A 20,705-nucleotide genomic window follows, 5' to 3' on the forward strand; every position below is an offset into this window, starting at 1 on the left:
TATCTGCATGATAACATATCAGGAGAGGTCAGTTAGAAAAAATGTTTTTGGATGAAGTGACCCTTTAAGTCTATAGACAATCTTTCTTCGGAATAAGTAACGTATCCCTTGTTGGCTGGTTGCATGCTAACTTACTGTACAGTATACTGCAAGCGTACTAATATCCCCAAATTAGCTACTAATACTTCTTACAGATTTGTATTTATTTGAATCCTAGGATGCAAATGATTTGACATCAAATTGATGGCTGGTTTGACAGAATCCGTGAAAGATCTTTGTAAATGTCATGCATTTTAGCAACTCCGAATAGAGAATAAAGTAGTGTTGTTTGTTTGACCAGCTAGCAGCACATACTTGTAGGGTTGACCAGTTGAGAAGATTTGGCTGAGGCCCAGACGGCGGTGGGATAGACTGACCTCACGGTGTCTTCATGGCACCGTGAGCTCTGCACTGTAGAGAGGCTCCCCTGCCCGGAGGCTTGCCCCGCCCCCCAGAAAACTGTGGGATGTGCTGTTTGGTCATGACGTTACCTTGGGTACATGACAGTCAGCACCAACCAGGCTCTGTTTGGGTCAACTCGCTCCTCTGAGTGGGTTGCCCCTCTTTTCTTTTCTTTTCTGGTTTCTGAGGAGGAAAAGGAAAAGAAGCATGGAGCTGGTAACATGTTTTAAACATACCTGCGTCTGATAACAGAATATGCAGAATCCTCTGCTCACAGAACTGATGCATATGTTTGTGTTCATGCCTGCTACCTTGATTTGTGTTTGTGGTTTTATGAATGGGCAGAGTGGGTGGCTGTTGCCAGTGCTGGGTGACTTCCATACTGTGGTGGAGCTACTTGTGACAGTGTGGATGGCTGGTGGCTAATAGAGTGAGGCAGTGATGACGTAGTTCTAACCCGAACCAAAAGTTAGCATCGCAAGAGCTCCCTCGAGAAAAAGCAATGGGATTTTTACATTGGATTTAGATTTTTTTTAAGAATATAAGCTCTTTGGCCAACACAAGTTTATGAGACTTACACGTTTTGTTCAGCAGGATAATCTCCACACATTATGATAAGATAAAATGTACTTTATTGATCTCAATTTGGGAAATGTTTGCGTTGCAGCAGCAATCACCATAAGTAAAAAGCTAACGTTAGGCTATAAATGAACTACATCACGTTTGCAAGGTTGTGTTTCACAACCGCTAAGCTAAAGGCGACTAATGTTCGGCTTGATGATGAGTATAGTTGAGAGTCAGTTGTTAGCAACAGCTGTTTTTATGACACATAGAAGTATCTAATTATAAAGTAGGACAAAAAAGCTTCATATCTTAAGATTGTGTTAACCACAGACCTTATTTTTGGTTTTTAACCAAAAAACTATCAAAAAAACGTTGACTTTTGAAGTGCTAAATAATAAGTAATTCCTGCACCACTCTATGAGAGGTACAACCAAACATTTGTTTTCTAAGGGGGGCTCTGTGTGAATAGCAGTAGGATGGGTCTTTATGTTGAAATCACACAATTATTGCCTAAACTCTAAATCACTTTCAGTTAATGTATTTGTGAAATATTTTGGCATGAGAAATGGCAAACCATATTGCAAATTAGAGCTATGATCCATCTACATATTATGTTGAAACCATTCCAGATATGTTTGGTTTTTTAAAAAACATCAGATCTGAGATATACAGTATATGTTCTTTAAAATGCAGTGATTTAATCAATGTATAATCAACATACTGTGTGGTTTGAAGGCTAAAACTGCCAAATATATTAATTTAACACCCCATAATTAAAAAGTGGCATCATGGTGCTACAAAAGAGTAGGTGTAGTGCCATTGCTCCATTATTTGAGCATCCTGACAGTAAACACTTCCAGCTACTTGTGAAAAGACAATTGTTTTCATGTTGATGAATTCAACCAATGGTAATTGTATGATATCAGCATGGTGTGTGCAATCAGTTATGATTTAACAGGTAAGTAAGCCAATGTATTCCTAAAAACATGATGTGCTCCTGGGTTTAAACAGTAGGAGGCATGCCTCCCCCCCACTCCATGCTGTCATTCCCTCTCCATTGCAGTATCAATAGCAATGGGCTCGGGCTGCAGGTGACTGTCATGTCTCTCGCTGCATCCTCCCTCTACTAGACAGCTCACTCAGGGGACAGCGAGAGAGACAGAAAAAGTTTGATGAAAGGGAGTCTCTCACAAAAGGGAGTGGAGTACAGAGTTCTTAACCTCCTATCTCTCTGACTCTTTATCGGCTTTGCTTCTGAGTGAATGTGCGAAATCCCAGCTTTCAATAGCTTAAGCCGCTTGAGGAGAATAGTCCTGATATAACCCAGGTCCACCTCCTTTTCTTTGGACAACAAAACTCCCTACCTTATACTCTACCCAGACACACATGCTCCCTAATGCTCTGCATACATTGTGAGTAAAACTTGAATGTTAAACAGGTACATTAACTGTAAGAGGAAAAATAAGTAACTAATGCTGTGCAAAGCTAAACAACATTATATTGTTAAACCACCAATAATGTCAGATATGTTTCTAAACCAAATACATTAATTTTGTAAAAATGGCCACAACCAATGGAGTCATTTGCAAGTGAAGTAAATCATTAATAGGTTGGTATCCTCTTTTTTGGGAACAGAGAGCTGAAGAATCTGAAATAGGGAGAAGTTATCATTTTAGCTGTGTGCGATCCAATTTTATTAAACCCTGTAATATAATAGTATACTGTCACAGCACTAGTAGTACTGTTAAAGTGATTTGTTTTTTGGTTTTGGGATAAGCCTTATGGCAGTACCAGCTACTTACAGTCCATCCCATATTCTAAGTGACACTAGCTCTCTACCTCTGTGTTAGCACTCAGGGCTAGCGCATGTATCGTTAGCAACCAATCAATAATGACAGATAACAACCTGTGACAGTGAGGTGTCGAATAGTGAATCTCCAAAAGAGTGCTTTAAATGTTTGTCCAGCAATCAAATTGGCAAGATGAATTCGTTGGCAGACTCAAAAATAACTAGCTAGCAAGTTAGCGGTTAGCTTGCCAGCAGTAGATCACCAAGTTCTAGAAGTAACTTTGTCGCAGAAGTGTATTGCCTTCAGCACTTTCTGGCAGAGTGACTGAGTGAATAAATATTAGTTTTAGAAGAGGCGGTGCAGTAATGACACACAGTCACTCAGTCACTAGCACGCAGGAAGCTAACGTCAACCCATGAGGCTGCCCACTCTGCCCACTTTCTGTGAATGTGAGTGTGTGATCCAGGCAGAGTGCTGCCCCCTCCCCAGCCTGATGCTGTCCCGGGCTTCACCACCCTCCTTTGCTCCTCTCGTTCAGGGTCTGAGCTCATGCCCAAAGCCCTCTCCACCAGAATTGTAGGAGGAATCTGGTGGTTTTTCACGCTCATCATCATCTCTTCTTACACGGCGAACCTGGCGGCCTTCCTCACCGTGGAGAGGATGGAGTCGCCCATCGATTCTGCTGACGACCTGGCCAAGCAGACAAAGATAGAATACGGGGTGGTGGAGGACGGCTCCACCATGACCTTCTTCAAGGTTAGTTACAACTGGATAACATTCAACTAAATACAGTCTTTTCTTTTTCTACACTGTTGTGTTTCACTGCTCTATTACCCAGAATTGTACAGATAACAATATGGGTATGACAAGGAATATGATCAACTTTGAGCTGTTTGCAGAGGCATTCAACCACATCATTTATACAGTACACAGACATTGCTACAACAGTACCTAATATTTGACATTAGATAAGATACGAGATAACTCTAAGAGGCTTAACCTTTCTTATGTGTGCTGCGCTATACAATTGATTTAGTATTATACTTTGATTTTGTTGGGGCATTAGATCCTTAATTTACCATATTGCATCTTGGTATTGACTCTCCCTAGCTGGTAAAATAGTTTTTCAAACCATACATGTTTTTTGTACATCAGTCATGCGCAAATGCGGCGCACTTCTGCGCTCGCGCTCTGCAGTAATCCCGCTGCGAGGCTCCGGCAAACTAACGGCCCGTCTACACTACAGGCATCAAAAAATCTTGAAGCTGGCGTGTCTGAGGCTTGGCGATTTCTCGCGACCAACAACCAATCAGGAATCTCCCGCCCGCCCCCGGCATACAAAGCAATAGCAATGTTAAAACGAAGTAAACTGGATATAAAATTCCCAAACAGGCGAAAACCTACCAGTTTCACCCACTGTCTCTGCCACCTCCCTCCATGCCTCGCTCCTCCGGTTTGTTTCCCGGTAGATGAACAGAGACTGATCATACAGCACCGGGTGATTCACTACCGATATAATGAATTTTCCCTCCATTTTGTTGAATATGAGGAAATTACCTGGGTAGTCTCTCCCAGCATACACACGGTTTGATTGGCTAGCTCTTGTACTGTCAGATTTGCATACGCAGGATTTGATTGGCTGATGCCAAGCATCGAGCCTCAAAAGTTGAACATTGTTCAACTTTTGATGCCGATAGATGCTCGTGAATCTTGCAAAGCCATGCCATGCTCCCCACAATGCAGTTCGGCGAAGTTTTAAAATCTTCTACGTCACCCCATTCAAATGAATGGGCGAAGCGTTGAAAGCATTTTTCGATGCCTGTAGTGTAGACGGGCCGTAACAGAACTTACGGAGCGTCCACACTACAGCTTCAAAAAAAGCTTGGAGCTGGGCGTGTCTGAAGCTTGGGGATTTTATTCGAGCAACGCGACCAACAACCAATCATGAATCTCCCGCCCCCGACATACAAAGCAAAAAACCCCGGGGATTTAATGCGAGCAATATATATATATATATAAACTCCCCAAACAGGCGAAAACCTACCAGTTTCACCCACTGTCTCTGCCACCTCCCTCCATGACTGGTTCTTCCGGTTTGTATCCCGGTAGGTGAAGAGGGTCTGGTCATACAAAACCGGGTGATTTGCTACGGCAATAATTAGTTTCTCCTCCATCTTTTTTTGAAATATAGAAATGAACGGCGGGATATCTCTCCCAGCTTAGACGCGGTTTGATTGGCTAGGGCTTGAGCTGTCAGATTTTCAGAAACGGGATTTGATTGGCTGGCGCTGGCTACTCCGGCGTCTCCGGCGTCAGAAGTTGAACATGTTCAACTTCTGACGCCAGAGAAGCCGGAGACGGACCGCTATGCTACCCACAATTCAGTTCGGCGAAAAGCGAGGCAACGTGACGTCACCCCATTCAAAGTGAATGGGCAGACACGTTGGAAACCGTTTTTGAAGCTGTCGAAGCTGTACTGTGGACGGCCCGTAACAGTTCACGAGCGTGCTTCCCCCCCCCCCCCCCCCCCGGCTACCACCACAAGTATATTTCAGATCTGTGGGAAACACTGATAGACGTAAAGCAGTAGAAACACTTTCGCAAGCAAAGAAGAAGAAAAACTGAAGCCCTTAAAGTTAATAGTGTATAATATCCATGGGCGTAATTTCCACTGGGGACAGGGGAGAACATGTCCCCCCCACTTTTCAAAATCCCGTTTGTGTTGTTGTTGTTTTTTTATGCAAGCGGTCATCGCCACGGAGGAGCACACAGCGTCTGTGTGTGTGTGGCACGAGCGCATTTTGTGTGAGTGTGCGAGCGAGAGAGAAAGAGAGTTAGCGCACCAGTTACGGGGGTTGTAGTTAGCATCTGATGCTAGCTCGGAGCTAACGGAGATTAGAAGCTGTTTGAACAATAAGGAGAATCCTGTCAGACTGAGAGGCTGAGATAACGTCAGTTTAGGTGAGGTAAAGGACTCGCTGAGTGATTAGATTGTAAACTTGAGTCTAAGTTATCTCAGTGGGTCTCAAACGGTTTGGTCATCTATGTAAACAAATATTTCCATCTATTTAATATAGTTGTAAAAAACAAGTTAAGAAATCATTCCAATGTGTACTATAGGTCAGTAAAAAATAAAAAAAACAGTTTAAAAGGGGAGTGATTAGTAAAATATGCTTAAATAACAAGAAAGAATGCAGAGTAGGTAAGATAAAGATAGGAGAGAGGAGTATATCAATGATGTGTTATTGGTTGTGTGCATATTCTAATCTATATTGAAATATATACAAGGCAGGAAATGGTGAAAAGGAATCTAACTTCGATACAACCAATGTTAATATCTAGGCCGTCTCCGATACCGAGTTCCGGTGCTGGTAAGGCTCTGGAAAACGGCCGTCCAATCTTTTTAGGACTAAACCCCCCAGAATCTACACGCAAGATCACCGTAATCTGTTTAGGGGGGCGTTTACAGTGCACTTTCGGCCTCGGATGTCCGACCGCCAGGATATCAAAACGGAGTGTATAGTGTAGTAGGTGTTGGTGGGCTGGTAGAACCCCAGAGCAGTATCTAAACTGCCCCTGAAGGAGAAACCCTGTGTCGTTGGGAGACCCCCTGGTAATTAGGGCAGCTTCAGGACCCACAATCCCTAACCCCCAATTTTGATCCCCAGTTATACCAATCAAAACAATGCAAATGTAATATCAAACACAGCCAGAGTCAAACATTAATATCACATCAGCAGAGCATATGTCATATTTCAACATTAATCAAAACCACATCAACCAACGCACTAACCAATGTGAAACTATAGTTTAACCTTAACAGAGTTTCTATTCCCCTTAAACAATTTCAAATCCAAATGATCAACTACTGTCAGCCTTTTCCAAGGAAGGGTGTTCTTACCTCACTCTAAGACCAAGCAGATACCTTCAGAGACCACGAGAGAGACCAGGAATTGGGTCGAAATGTACAGAGTACAAACCGGTTTTATTAAGGTTTTAACTCAAATAGAGGATTTACAAGAATCCAAAAAAATAACAAAGACACAAAGTCAAAATACAAAAGCAACAGGTTCACAAGTTAAATGTCCTAAAGCCGTCTCGTTTCTTCTTCTCCATCCTTCTTTATAGTCTTCTTCCTCCTCCCTCTCTTCCTCATGGGTCACAAATGTTCGACTTTTAATTATTGAACATTAAAAAATGTAAGGTTTAAAAATAAAATAAATAAAGACTTATAGTAATGATATGTCATTTTAACGTGAGGGAATATGAACATTTTTCATGAAAGCAGAAAACATTGTCAATGTCATGTTTAGAATCAAGTTTTTTCTTTAAACATTTCAATTTCAAATATGCAACCTTTATACTTTAATTCATTAACAGAGACTTCATTTATTAACAGAGGCAACAGGGACAGCTTGTCTCTAAGATTCGCTGGCCCAGGAAGTTTGATTCGAATCTTTGCGTAGGCCGCCTGCATCCTGTGCTTATTGTTGTCCTCAACCGTCGTAACCTGTAAATAATAATAAAACCCCTTGATTTATAACTTAACATCTCTGTCTCCTATGGATCTGAGTATATTATAAAGAATAGCCAGCTCATTGAAGCATTATAGCACAGGCCTTTGTCAGATGGTATATTACGCTGTTTTTTTTCTGCTTCTAAATGGCACATTTCCACTGCAGCGGGGTAGCCCCGTTTAAGCGTCCCTAAGCGTCCTCGCTCAGGCCTCGGGCTGCCTCGCTGGCCGTCCGAGGCCGTGGCGCATTCCCATTACAGTTTAGGACCTGGGGTAGCAACGCAGTGTAGGCGGGGCGATCGGCTTTGTTGTAACGTCGAGCTCCCGCTGGATTTTATCATCCCCAATGAGATGTAGGAACGTCGTCACCTCCTCGGTCGACCACGGTGTGCTTTTCTTTGACGTTGCCATCTTTGTAGCTCCTCCGTTTACAAAAATGCTGTGTATAAAAATGCTGCAAGCTTGCTTCTAGATATGCGACGCTAGGGATGATCTCGCGTGCGATCTTGTGACGATTCTCTCTGACCAATCAGCAGTCGAGAGTGTTGACGTCACTAGTTCAGCCCTGGCCCTGGCCTGATAGAACCACGATTTTATGGGGCCGGAAAAAGAGGGAAAAAGTACCCGCTAGCCGGTGCTAGGCTATATGGAAAGGCCACACACTCTCACTTCATAATCGTCCAGGAGCGACGTTTGGTCAGTGTCCGTGGCGTCCAGTTGTGACGCTCCTAGGCTCCTTCAGCTTCATAAAGGGACGCAAATAGCTTTCAACTGATTGCAATGTATTCCCATCTGCGGCGGGATTTGACGCTCATGGAAGCACGGCATTCGTTTGTGTCTGCTGCCCTTAAAGGCAATGTGAGCGTCCATTGCCATTGGATAACGGAGAATTGTACACCCGGAAGTAAGTATTCCTCTTACTGTCGATTGATTTTACAGTGATGTGTGCACTACTCATCGACTAAAAAACACCAGATTATCCTTGTTAATTACACAACATTGATTGGTTTAAATTGTGTGCAATGCTTTTGTATTTTTCCCCTTCGATTCGGAGAAACAAATATTTTTTCTGAGTAAAGGATGGCAGAAGACACTACACTACCCAGAATCCCCAGCTATCGTTTGGACTACACCATGTGCTCTGTTTGACAAACCCCGTGATAGTCCTCAAGCTCTGTGGTTGGAGAGTGTGCTCCGAGGGTTACGCCGATTCTCGAACAGCACTTGAAATGGGATGGAACCACGGCAGACTGTCCAAAACTGGATTTGAACGGGTCCACCGCGTCCCCCCCTCCCCCACCCCGTCCCCAGAACTACAAATGCTGGCTATTCTGTTTCGCAACATGTTCTGTATCTATGGCACGTCTCTACTGGGAGTTGTAGTTTTAAAAGATGTTTTCGTATTTCCCATAATAAGAAGTTGCCAGTATTAAACTGTGTACATCCCTGGAGGTTTAGGGGATAGGAAACACTCAAATGTAAAACATATAATTAATAAATGGGTGAAAATTGCTTGTGCCCATAATGGGCAGCATTAATATATATACACACATGCCAGCTAAGGTCAGAAGAGCTTTATTTAACAGCTGGTCTTATGTTTGTGACCCCTGTTGTTAATTGATAACATTACATTACATTAATTGATAAGCCTGAAACATGCACTTGTCAAGGTTCAGAGGCAAATTTTGCAAATATGGCAGTAGCCATCGATCAGCTTAAGATAAGATATTGATCCCAAGTTGGAAACATTTGCGTTACATCAGCATGTGTAACGGTTGTAAATATGCAGTGGTGTTTATTTGTAAATCATTTAGTATAATCACACAAATTCTGTGTTTTATATTTAACAATTCTGTGTTCTTTATTTATTGATTGTTCAATACCTGACAAGGCCGGAGATGAAATATCTACATACATCTTATAAGAGTATAATACATTATGTATAATATCAGTTAAAATAAGTGCTTCAACATAGTTAACATTGCTGGAGGTACGCACAAATATTGATAGATGTCTTGTAATGCACTATTGAGGAACCTGCGACCCAAGTTTTTCATTCAATGCATAACTACACCATAGTTGTGTAGGCCTATATGATATGTCAATAAACCTTAGAACATCTTGAAATCTTGAAAGGGATGTGCAAAATAGTCATTATATACAGTCTTTAATGAACTATTAGTAGAGAATAACGAGTAATGAATATACTTTAATGGATCCTATTAATATCTAATAATAAAAATAATGAAATTCAATAACATGCTTTAACCACTAGGTGTCCCTTTATATCAGCTGTGCACCTTTATGGTGTAAATACAGCCTATCTACCAATTGGATCAAATATAAAAGTCAGCCGAATTAGTGTTGATACTGCAAGGAGACGTATTGTGTGAAAAGAAATGTAAGATGTTGTTTAATGGCTGATATATTTATGATCCACGTCACGTTTTCAGTTCCTCATGTTTGTCTAGAAGTCTTCTCATCAGGGCTCTATAAATACAGAACTACGGCAGATATGTAATATTTATCCAAACGATAACTGGGGATTCTGGGTAGTGTCTTCTGCCATCCTTTACTCCGAAAAAATATTTGTTTCTCCGAATCGAAGGGGAAAAATACAAAAGCATTGCACACAATTTAAACCAATCAATGTTGTGTAATTAACAATTATAATCTGGTGTTTTTTAGTCGATGAGTAGTGCAGATATCACTGTAAAATCGACAGTAAGGGGAATACTTACTTCCGGGTGTACAATTCTCCGTTATCCAATGGGAATGGACGCTCACATTGCCTTTAAGGGCAACCGACACAAACGAATGCCGTGCTTCCATGAGCGTCAAATCCCGCCGCAGATGGGAATACATTGCAATCAGTTGAAAGCTATTTGCGTCCCTTTATGAAGCTGAAGGAGCCTAGGAGCGTCACAACTGGACGCCACGGACACTGACCAAACGTCGCTCCTGGACGATTATGGAGTGAGAGTGTGTTGATTAAGGACGCTTAAACGGGGTGCGCCATAATAGTTCTCTCTTTTTTCACCATATGTGTGTTTGCATCCCTGATATCTGTAGAGTATCTCTTTCAAATATACAATACGAACATACAGAATTGACGTCATTGTACTATATAGGCTGATCTACAACTAACAGAAAGTAAACATAAGATACTATTTACAGTACGTGTGTAGAGTAATTGCTTATTAATGTAAGAAGTACGGTGTGAGATTGATATATACAGATACATGAATAAGTGTGTTGAAAGTTGAACAGGTGGAGTCCGGTTAAGCAAAAGGCAACTTAAGAATGATGACTTCCTGTATAAGTCTGTGTGACAGTGGAGTTAAGTTGAGTTCTGTATTAATCCAGCCCCGTTTGAAAACGTCCCCCGGCCTTAGATCTCTTTGATTAGAGTTTCATTTATTATTTTTTCTCTCTTGCAATCCATCCATGGCACTAGGACGGCTTTGAGATGTAGCTTTTTTTCACACATCGTTTTCATCCATCTGTGCAGTAGGCACCATGCGTTCGCAGGTACTGTTCACACACAGGGACACGGCTGTGATTAATATGTTGGAGTGTGTTCCATCTCAACTAAAACACACTCCAGCGATTCATTAGAAAAGTGCTGTGGTGAGAGTTGCACAGTCTCTTTATCATTTCACTACACCATTGAATGAAAACAACAGTTGGTGTAAGACGCAGCATATGTGCTTGTTAATCATCCTACCCATCCTGAGGTCCCTCTGCAGCCATAACTTACTGTTGGTCCAAACCATGTGTGCATTATGGGATAGGTTGGTATCCCCACACGGGTGATACCTGCTAATTGCAGCTTTTCTTTCTTAGTGTCAAGTTGGAGAAATTACAAAATAGCATATACTTCTAACATAATTGCATGACAGTGTCTACAAATACATGCTGTGATAAATAACTTCTCACCAACGATAGAAAAACAAAACCACCTTTCTCTAGAACATCACACGTTCACAGGTGTAATGTTGATGAAAGAAAAGGAAATTGCCAATGTTGTTGGCAGAGTGGTTACTACTCCATATCTGTCCTTTCATTTATCTCAGGTGGCTGACATTCATCGACATCACACCTTAACTAAAATGCTTCCAGGCCAAACCCCTTTTTTCAAAAAGCTTTGGTTTTAAATCTCACTTCATATACCTCCTGAGCGTGTTGTGAATATTTGTTACCAATGGTTGTGAAAAGCGAAGAGAATGTTGTGAAGGGAACCGAAAATCATTAAAGCTTTGGTTCTAATACATTTAAAATAAATATATTTGTACATTTACCTCCAGTGGTATATAACCATGCAGATGTGCGAGAGTGTCTGTTTCTGACTCAATTCAATGAAGTTTGATGGATGTTTTGAAACCAGAAAACAATGGGAAGTTTCTGCGTAGGACTGCATTATGCACCAGAATATTATAATGTTGAATAGTGCTCTGTCTACCCCTCCCTCTGTAGGCTTCCTACCCACCATTGTCTGTCTCACACTTTAGCAGTGTATTTTCCATGGTCATGTTTCCTCTCTCCATTCCCCTGCCGCCGTCACTCAGATGCGCGGGCTGCATCTTCACAGCAGTAAATGCTATTTTCAAATTAAAAATGGTTCTACTGCTGATACTTTAGCTGAGATGGTTCTCAGTTTCATTCTGCTGAAATCATTAGAACTCTCAATAAACAACTGTGTGTTTTGCTCTCTTTATACAAAGAGATATTGCACACCTTGCAGCCAACCATAATCTAAACTTCTCAATGGTAACAGTATATAGTGGGTAAGACTTACCAATATACTAAAGGGTATACAGTACGCGTACTGAGTAAACTAAGCACATACTTCCACAAAAAGCTGTACAATACTACCTGTAAGCGAGTTAGCTTTATGCGTTGTGTTATTTTGAAGGTGCAATGTGTACGATATTCCAGAGTTTAAACTTAAGGTATTAAATAAATGTTTTTCTGGGTGTTGAGTTGTTGGTAGCTCTGGAAATAATAAAGCTACAGTTAACAGTTAGCTCAAGTTTTGCGACAGCAACTATGGTCTAACCCCCGGGAACAGCCATCTCAGGGTTTCCCACACATAGACTTTACTTGGGCGGGCCGCCCAGTAGGGGTGTAACGGTTCACAAACATTTCGGTTCGGTACGTACCTCGGTTTTTTGGTCACGGTTCGGTTCGGTACGTTTTCGGTACAGCAGAATTTTTTTTCACAAAACATATATATATATATATATTTTTTATTATTATTAAACTGTGAATAATGTATTCACTCAAATAAATACAAAATATAATAAAATAAACATTAAGGTGCAGCATTTCGATGAACTGAAATAATCTGTATTTGAACTTTACTGTAGGCTACTAGTACTCACAAAACATAAACTATTAGTTTTGGGTTTTTTATTTTTTATTAAACTGTGAATTTTCACTAAAGAAAATACAAAATAAAATAAAATAAACATTAAGGTGCAGCTTTTCGATGAACTGAAATAATCTGTATTTGAACTGTACTGTACTAGCACCTAAGCAGCCAGCTTGACATTAGAACTTGCTTGTCATTGTATTTTCATGTTTTTTTAAAGAAAAATTAACTTGTCCACATTGCTTGCTGAAAGGGCAGATCTGCTGGCACTAACAATGTCTCCTGCTGTGGAGAACACCCTCTCTAGGGACAGAGGTAGCAGACACAGCCAGGTAGCGCTTTGCTAACATGGCAACATAAGGATATTTGGTGTTTGTAATAGCTTTGGCTCGGTCTGAACTCTCTGCGAGTGGTGGAGGCTTAAATGCTAGCGGGAGTTGGGTTTGCACTTCAGTCTTTTTTCTTTTGGTACCGGTGATATTCACATTCGGGTGATGCCTTTTCAAGAGTGTGCAAGTTTGATGTATTGCCAGCCGCGTAACCAATGTTAGTTGAACAATGCCGACAAACAGCTTTGGTTCGGTCCACCTGTCTTTGTCCGTCATCCTTGTACGTAACTGCGAAACCAAAATGTTCCCAAACCGGAGACTTCAATGATGCTGGAGGATTTTCGAGCTCAACTTTATCTGCGTTCGCCATTAATTTTCGACATTTCCTAAAATTACTGACTACATTTGAACGCATCCCTCTGACCAGCTCTCATAGTATGCCTCTCATCCAATGAAATGACTTGCTCGCTCTATGACGCGTTGAACCCAATGTGAGCAAATTACTCTGAATGCTGCGACGCAGCACCTGAGATTACTTCCAAAAAGTTGTTCACGTTCTCAATTTTTTACGTTTAACGTTATATTCGTTCGGTACACTTCGGTACACACCTGTACCGAACCAAAGGGCCCGTACCGAATAATTTCGGTACGGGTACGTGTACCGTTACACCCCTACCGCCCAGGTATATTAACGTCCGCCGAAGTATATTTCGCGACCCATTTAGGTTTAATCTTGTTTTATCCGTCCGAGAGCACAACGCCATCTGCGATCGATTAACTAACCCTCCCGTACCTGTTCGCTCTGCTATCGCGTGAAGGATTTGCTTTATGCGCTCCGCAGTAACTCCGCTGCGAGGCTCCGGCGAATAGTTCATGAGCGTGCTGCGTGCTCCACTAGACATTTTATCTTGATGCATCACTGAACAACTTTTATATGTTTTAGCAGCGCCCCGCCTCCAACGTTGTATTTAGTTCTCTTTATACATCCATGGTTAGACCCAGCGTCCTAAAGAGAATAAGTATGAATATTCCAAAACTCAGAATACATTCAATATGTATTCTATAACAATACAATTTAAACATACTCATTATAGTATCCTTTTTTTGTAACTGATGATGCAATAGGCAAGGCAAGTTTATTTATATAGCACCTTTCAACACAAGGCAATTCAAGGTGCTTTACAAAAATGAAAGACATTCAGACAAAGGCATTTAAAAATAATAAAGGAAAAATAGTGCCCCATATTTATTTGTAGCAGGCTGCTCAGCACTACACCTTTAACTGCATGCATCATAGTGGACTATAACTAGAAATGTTGCCAAGTAACAACTAAAGCAGGTAGCTGTTTTCATACATGAATGCATGAAGGAGCTGAAGCCCCACTGTGTGATGATAATGTACATGCACCAGCCAATCAGGAACAACTTCTCTGTTTGGTTGTTCCAAAAACCACAAGATGATGTGTCCACACATAACAATTACTATTCACAGCCAGGAAAACAAGACAACATACTTAATGTTTTTCTAATGATTGACTTCTGCTGCAAAATACCAGTGTAATGGTGGATAATTATGGAGATTGTGCGCGGGATAGTCTCTGAAGCATTAAGGCTTGTCACTCGTCTCGAACAGGGACATTCGCTATGGACTGTCGCTACAATAACACTGAATAATTTAATAAGCAAACACACACCACTGCTGTGTCTTGCTTGTTAGCTAATAAAATCACTTCTTAAAAAAGAGGTTGCTGTTTATTCACCTTCTGTGTATACTGTGGGGATATTTTGCTGCAGAGACAGTAGTCCCTCACATGGCCGTGGCACTGAGCTGCATGTCCCCAGGCTACAAGCATCAATTGTTTTGCATTAGCCATGGGACAAATGGGGGGAACACCACCAGCATGGTGATTAAATCCCACACATAAAGCTTATTGGGATGATGTGCTTGATACGTGAGAGAGCAGAGGGGGGGAGGGAAATAATCATTTATTTCTGACTTGCTCGAGCTCATGGCTGTATGATGCCAAGATGTTATGATCCATCCATAAATAATAATACTAAAATGTGCATTTATATGAGTTAACGCTTAATCCAAGTCAGTCTCCTTTCATAGCAGTTATCCCAGATGGGACTGTTGGTATTTTTATTTTCTGTAAATTCCCATTTCACAGGGTTCTTACGGTCATTGAAAACCTGGAAAAGTCATGGTAATTCAAAATGCTAATTCCAGGCCCTGGAAAAGTTATGGAAAACAATATTTTTCCCAAAGTTTTGAAAAGTCATGGAAATGTAACTAAAGTTGCATCAAATATAATTTATATTTTAGCTAATTGCCAAAATAGTAATACTATAATGATAATAAATACTGTATGGTAATGAAACGTAAAATGGCATTTAACTGACGAGGTGTTTTGCTGGTAAGAGATTTGAGTTGCTTTAGCGTGTAGAAGCTAGTAAGCCTATTTGATTTGTTTTAGATAGGCTCAACATGTTTCAGATGCAGACCTTATGTTCCTGTTTCATGTTCAAATAAACCATTTTCAGTGGTACCGCTGAGAAAGAGTAATGTTTTTGGTCATGGAAAATAGGTAAAGGTCATGGAGAAGTCATGGAAAAGTCATTGAAAATCATTGGTGAAAAAGTGTATGAACCCTGATATCAACTCAGTAACAAATGAGTCAGTTTTTGTGTCATCATGGCAGAAGTGAAGAAGGCACACACAGACGGCTATTATTTTTCATTTTCCAGTACCGCACTAAACATGTTTTCGATTATAAGTCGTTATGTGAAACAGTCTGTGATGGATGAGAGTGAAAATGGAACGCACACTATTTGTTGTTTGTTTATATCACAAACTGTTCTTGAAAGATGAATACACACTACCGCCGCTTGCTGGTAAGGAGAGTTATTGCCACTCACGCATGCGCAGTGCGTACGTGCTACTTGGCCGTCGGCTGAAGTCTTTGCGGTGTGTTCGAGTGCGACTGTTGACCAAGACGCAGAGACGTGAGGCGACGCAACAATCGGGTCCGTCGGGACGTGTTCTTTGGTGTCAGTTTGGTGTGTCAGGGCCTTTAGACTCCTCATAGTGCTTTGTACACATACAAATCATAAATCACCCATTCACACACATTTATACAGAGACATGCAAGTTGCCACCTGCTCAAGTAAGCTAACATGCACACACATTCACACACTATTGACCATGCCATAGGAAGCAATTTAGAAGTATTTTGCCCAAGGACACATCGACACGTTGACTAAAAGGATAGCCATCAATTTAGTAATTGGCACTTTTTTTCAGAGAAATTAGTCAGTGTATCACTGCCTCTCAATCTTACTTTAGCCTAGCTAGCTGCCATTGCTGTTGTGAAGAAGCTAGCCAGAGGTGTATACTGGAACTTTACCAATGAAACCATTTAACCAATGAAAATGCATCAGAGCTTCTGCTGATCAACCCCAAATCTGAAAATAAGTAATTTACCCATTTGAACCTGGCTGACCGTATTTACCTCATAAATCTACTCCCTATTGTTGCATTACTGTTATCCGTGAAGGATAAAAGTGCATACATGGAAAAATAGGAACGATATAAAAGATTTCAATTTTCAGCTGTTTTATTATTGCTTATGCCATTGGCTACCAATTATTGTTTGCTACCAAGAGGGAGAGAATACATGTTGATTTGCCCTTTTTAGATAGCAGGGATATATTACCCCTTGTATTATTGGTAATGATGTTGGTGTAAAAAATATAATATCCCATGGATGTAGATAAAGTTTGTGCTGTATAACCTCTAATGAATCTGTTTTACACTGGTTTTCAAAAAATGTAAAACTGTTATACAATAAATATATAATAACGAGCCACGTAACTTGTTTGGAAAAGCAATCATGATAATCAGTATTAGACTATCATATACATATTTAATATAGTCAATATTTTTTTTATTCATTCAAGTTTTTTCTTTAATAATACATTTTATTTTTCAAAGTGCAACAAATAGTGGTGTTCCTTTCATATATCTATTGTGTTCAATGTATTATAAACAGATTGTGTAAAATATGGTGTAAGAGAATATTTGATAAAAGCAAAGAAGTTTTTATGCTGACAATAACATAGCAACACTTCCCTCTGCTCTCTGGATCCTTTGATTACGGCCCTGTGAACAAATATGCTAAACACTATGGCAAGCAGCGGCTCCCCGTGTTGACAAGGACCAACATAGTGTGTGTCTGATGGCAATTCAAATTCACACACACACAAACAAACGTTACCCCTATGTGCACAAATGTGTAAGTAAGATCAAATGTATGATACAATTTAAATGTAAACACATCAGTTAAGACAAAACCATCTTTAATCTCATAAATCCTATAAATAGCAACACGTATTGGTAAATATATGCAATACAAACACCACTAATTACAACTCCACACAACTTTTCAAGAACCTCTTTAAGCCTTACAAATTAAACCAATACTCATCAAAATAAGATATTAAACTGAATAAAAAAGCCCTGAACTTGGTTCATTTCATGATGTCATTGATGACCTTAGAAAGCAGAAATACAAATATTTTAGTGTTAATGAAATACGTTTGAATTAGATCACAAAAATATGAATTACAAATATTTTAAAGAAAACTAAGGCGTTTCCAGATTAAAATATAACAGTAAACAGGCTAAACAAACAATAGATGGGATGACGATGGGATTGAAGTTATAGTAGACCTGATCAGCTGTGAATTGGTGTAATAATAAGACAGGGTTTTCTCTTTTTTAAATTCTGCACACAATGAATACTTAACCCTACAAAGCTTGTAAAACAATACACATCTTTTTCAGTAATTAAAGAGCATCCAAACTCAGAAACAAACGGCCCATATGAGATATTGGTCCTGCATCTCCCTTAATGCTAACCGAGCATTCACAGAACTGTGTGATATTGCTATATGCTGTGAGGTGGAAGGCAACAGGCAATGCAATAAATTAGGACCAGAAGTTAACATGATGCCATCTATGTGCACAGCCATTTTATTCAACTAAGTTTAGAAGTGGATTTAATGGTAATTTACCGATAAAAAAACGTCATATACCATTTTTTTTATTCCTAAATGGAGCAGTGATTTTGTTCGAATGTAAACGCTTTTTTTATTGGCACTGTGTTTCCTATATTTGGCTATTTTGGGTTCATAATTCCAAGAAAAAACCATGATGGAAAGAAAATGTGTGTTTTAGTTATTCAACATGTAGTGTCTACACTTTCAGGCTTGTATTTAAAGAACTAATGCAGTAGCCCACACTCTTCTTGATGAATATCATACAGTAAATATAGCCCTGCATCTCTAACAACATTAACATGTTGAATGAGTCTGCCCTCTTTAAGTCTGCTATTTGATTTAAAAGAAGCGAGATGATTAGTGTGCACTTTTGTTTCTTGCTCCCGGGGGTCCCGGAGCCCAGCTTTAGTTTGATTTGTTCTTTTGTTGACTCTGCACTGTTGCTCAGAAAGTGGGCTCCTGAGCTACTGTAAGCTGTTACGTGATGTTTCAGGACTTGCTGACCCAAACCCACTCCCCCCTTTACTCACACAGCTCAGAGAAGTGAAGCAAATAGAACAATTAATGTCTAGCTTACAGTTGAGCTGCATTTTCTGTGGATGGATGGTATAGCGGTCTGAAAGGGCATGCAGGATATTTCTCTGGATCGGGAGTAGGTTTTTTCCAGGAACGTAAATGTATGTTTTTCTGGATTAAATAGAAAGCTAGTGCTGTGAACTGTAAGTGAATTCAACCAGTTTTTTATAGAGCTAGCATTGGCAAATAGCAAGAGAACACTTCAAACCCATAGCATTGAGAGCAAGAAGAACCGTAAAAATTAAATAAATCAGTATTCCAGCTCAGACTTTCTTCGTCCCTGATTATGATTACTATAATTAATTTGAGAATTTTACAACTCTTAAAGTCTGCATTCATAGCGTATTACCTCCGCCAAGCAATTGTATCACTTAAATTGACCAATGACACAACCCAGTCTCACGGCATTTCTTGTTATATTCACGATATTTAATCTATTGATTCGTGTTCACCAACACCATTTTCCCCTTCTTTTTTTTTCACGTCACACAGAACGATTTTAAAAGCAATGTATTTCTATTGGTTGTATGTTTCGTGCCTGCACCACGTATTTTTGTCCGGTCGGGTCTTGGAAGAACAGAAGCTGTGTGGTTCATAAAAACATTTTCTTACTCAATATCAAGTCACGATTATTGTTTTTATTTTTAATTCTATAAAAATCTGACTTTTCTTGACTTGTCTGACTTTTTTGCCGTTCATGAGGAAAATAAATGCGGCTCAGAATACTGAAATATGTATTTTTTAAATCTTTTTTTCCTTCTAATTTGTTATTCTTTTCTAAATAACACACTGTTATTCACTCAACAATAACACACAATTATCCTTGTTAAAAAATATACTATCAACAAAATTGCGTTGCCAGGCAACAGCTTCGGGTGAAAACAGTATTTCCTGTCTTTGTTCCTGTTTTCATAGTAACACCGAAAGTATTCCCCTCACTGTCAACTAAAAACATCAGTTTATCCTTGTTAATTACACAATACTGATTGGTTTAAATTGTGTACAATGCTTTTGTGTTTTTCTCCTTCGATTCGGAGAAAAAACTGTTTTTTCGGAGTTTAGGATGGCCGAAGACACTACACTACCCATAATCCTCAGCTATCGTTTGGGACTACAGTCCCTTTGCTTGACAAACCCCGTGATTAATCTTCAAGCTCTGTGATTGGATGTTGGAGTTGCAGTGCGCCAAGGTTACGCCGAGCGTCAGACAGCACTTTGAAATGGAATGAAACCACGGCAGACTATCCAAAATAGGTCTCGAACAGGTCCACCCCAACCCCCCAACTATATTTCTATCATTGACCTTCTACTTTCCCCCTATTTTGTATTTACTCTTAATATTATAAATAAAGAATTACGGTAGATGTGTAATATTGAATGCAACCGAACCGTGTATTACAATGCCATTATGTGATGACTTTCAAAGAGAGAAGCAAGCACACTCGGATTAAAGTATTTGGATTTCATATCGCATAAACACCAAATCCCAACGTGCATTGCGGCTAAAACATCCAATCACCGAGCTTCAACCATAGCTGAGGATCTTGGGTAATCAGTTCAGTGGGTGTGTTTCAAAATGTCCCGGAAATTCAGTATTCTGAGCCCCATTTATTTTCCTCACGGACGGCAAAAAAAGTCAGATATTATAGAATTAAAAATAAAAACAATAATCGTGGCTTGATATTGAGTAAGAACATGTTTTTATGAACCACACAGCTTCCGGTCTTCCAAGACCCGACCGGACAAAAATATGTGGTGCAGGCACGAAACATACTACCAATAGAAATACATTGCTTTTAAAATTGTTCTGTGACATAAAAAAAATTGAAAAATCGACTATAACACAAATGTGACTATAACACAAAATGCCGTGAGACTGGGTTGAATGACAACAGAGTTACACTTTTTTCAATTGAGTTGATTTGTAAAAGACACTTTTTAGCTAATTTCAAACCAAAACTCAAAACATTAAACTGTTCCGGGCTACATCAAGTATGCAGAATATTGCCATGCTCCACTTGTCCTGGAAAATTGGTATTTCCAACTTCCTAGTT

General features: G+C 39.9%; 1 protein-coding gene across 5 annotated transcripts in view; it reads left to right on the top strand.

Moving 5' to 3' along the window:
- The window catches only part of grik2 (glutamate receptor, ionotropic, kainate 2), a 321,479-nt gene that overhangs the window by 252,052 nt on the left and 48,722 nt on the right, over positions 1-20,705 (top strand). For all 5 annotated transcript variants that reach the window (XM_034196514.1, XM_034196516.1, XM_034196515.1 and 2 more), the window contains one exon: positions 3,334-3,551. In XM_034196514.1, coding sequence (XP_034052405.1) covers positions 3,334-3,551 — 218 coding nt within the window. The remainder of the gene's footprint in view (positions 1-3,333; positions 3,552-20,705) is intronic.

Source organism: Gymnodraco acuticeps, unplaced genomic scaffold, assembly GCF_902827175.1.
Source record: "Gymnodraco acuticeps unplaced genomic scaffold, fGymAcu1.1, whole genome shotgun sequence".
In the NCBI taxonomy this organism is placed as follows: domain Eukaryota; kingdom Metazoa; phylum Chordata; class Actinopteri; order Perciformes; family Bathydraconidae; genus Gymnodraco; species Gymnodraco acuticeps.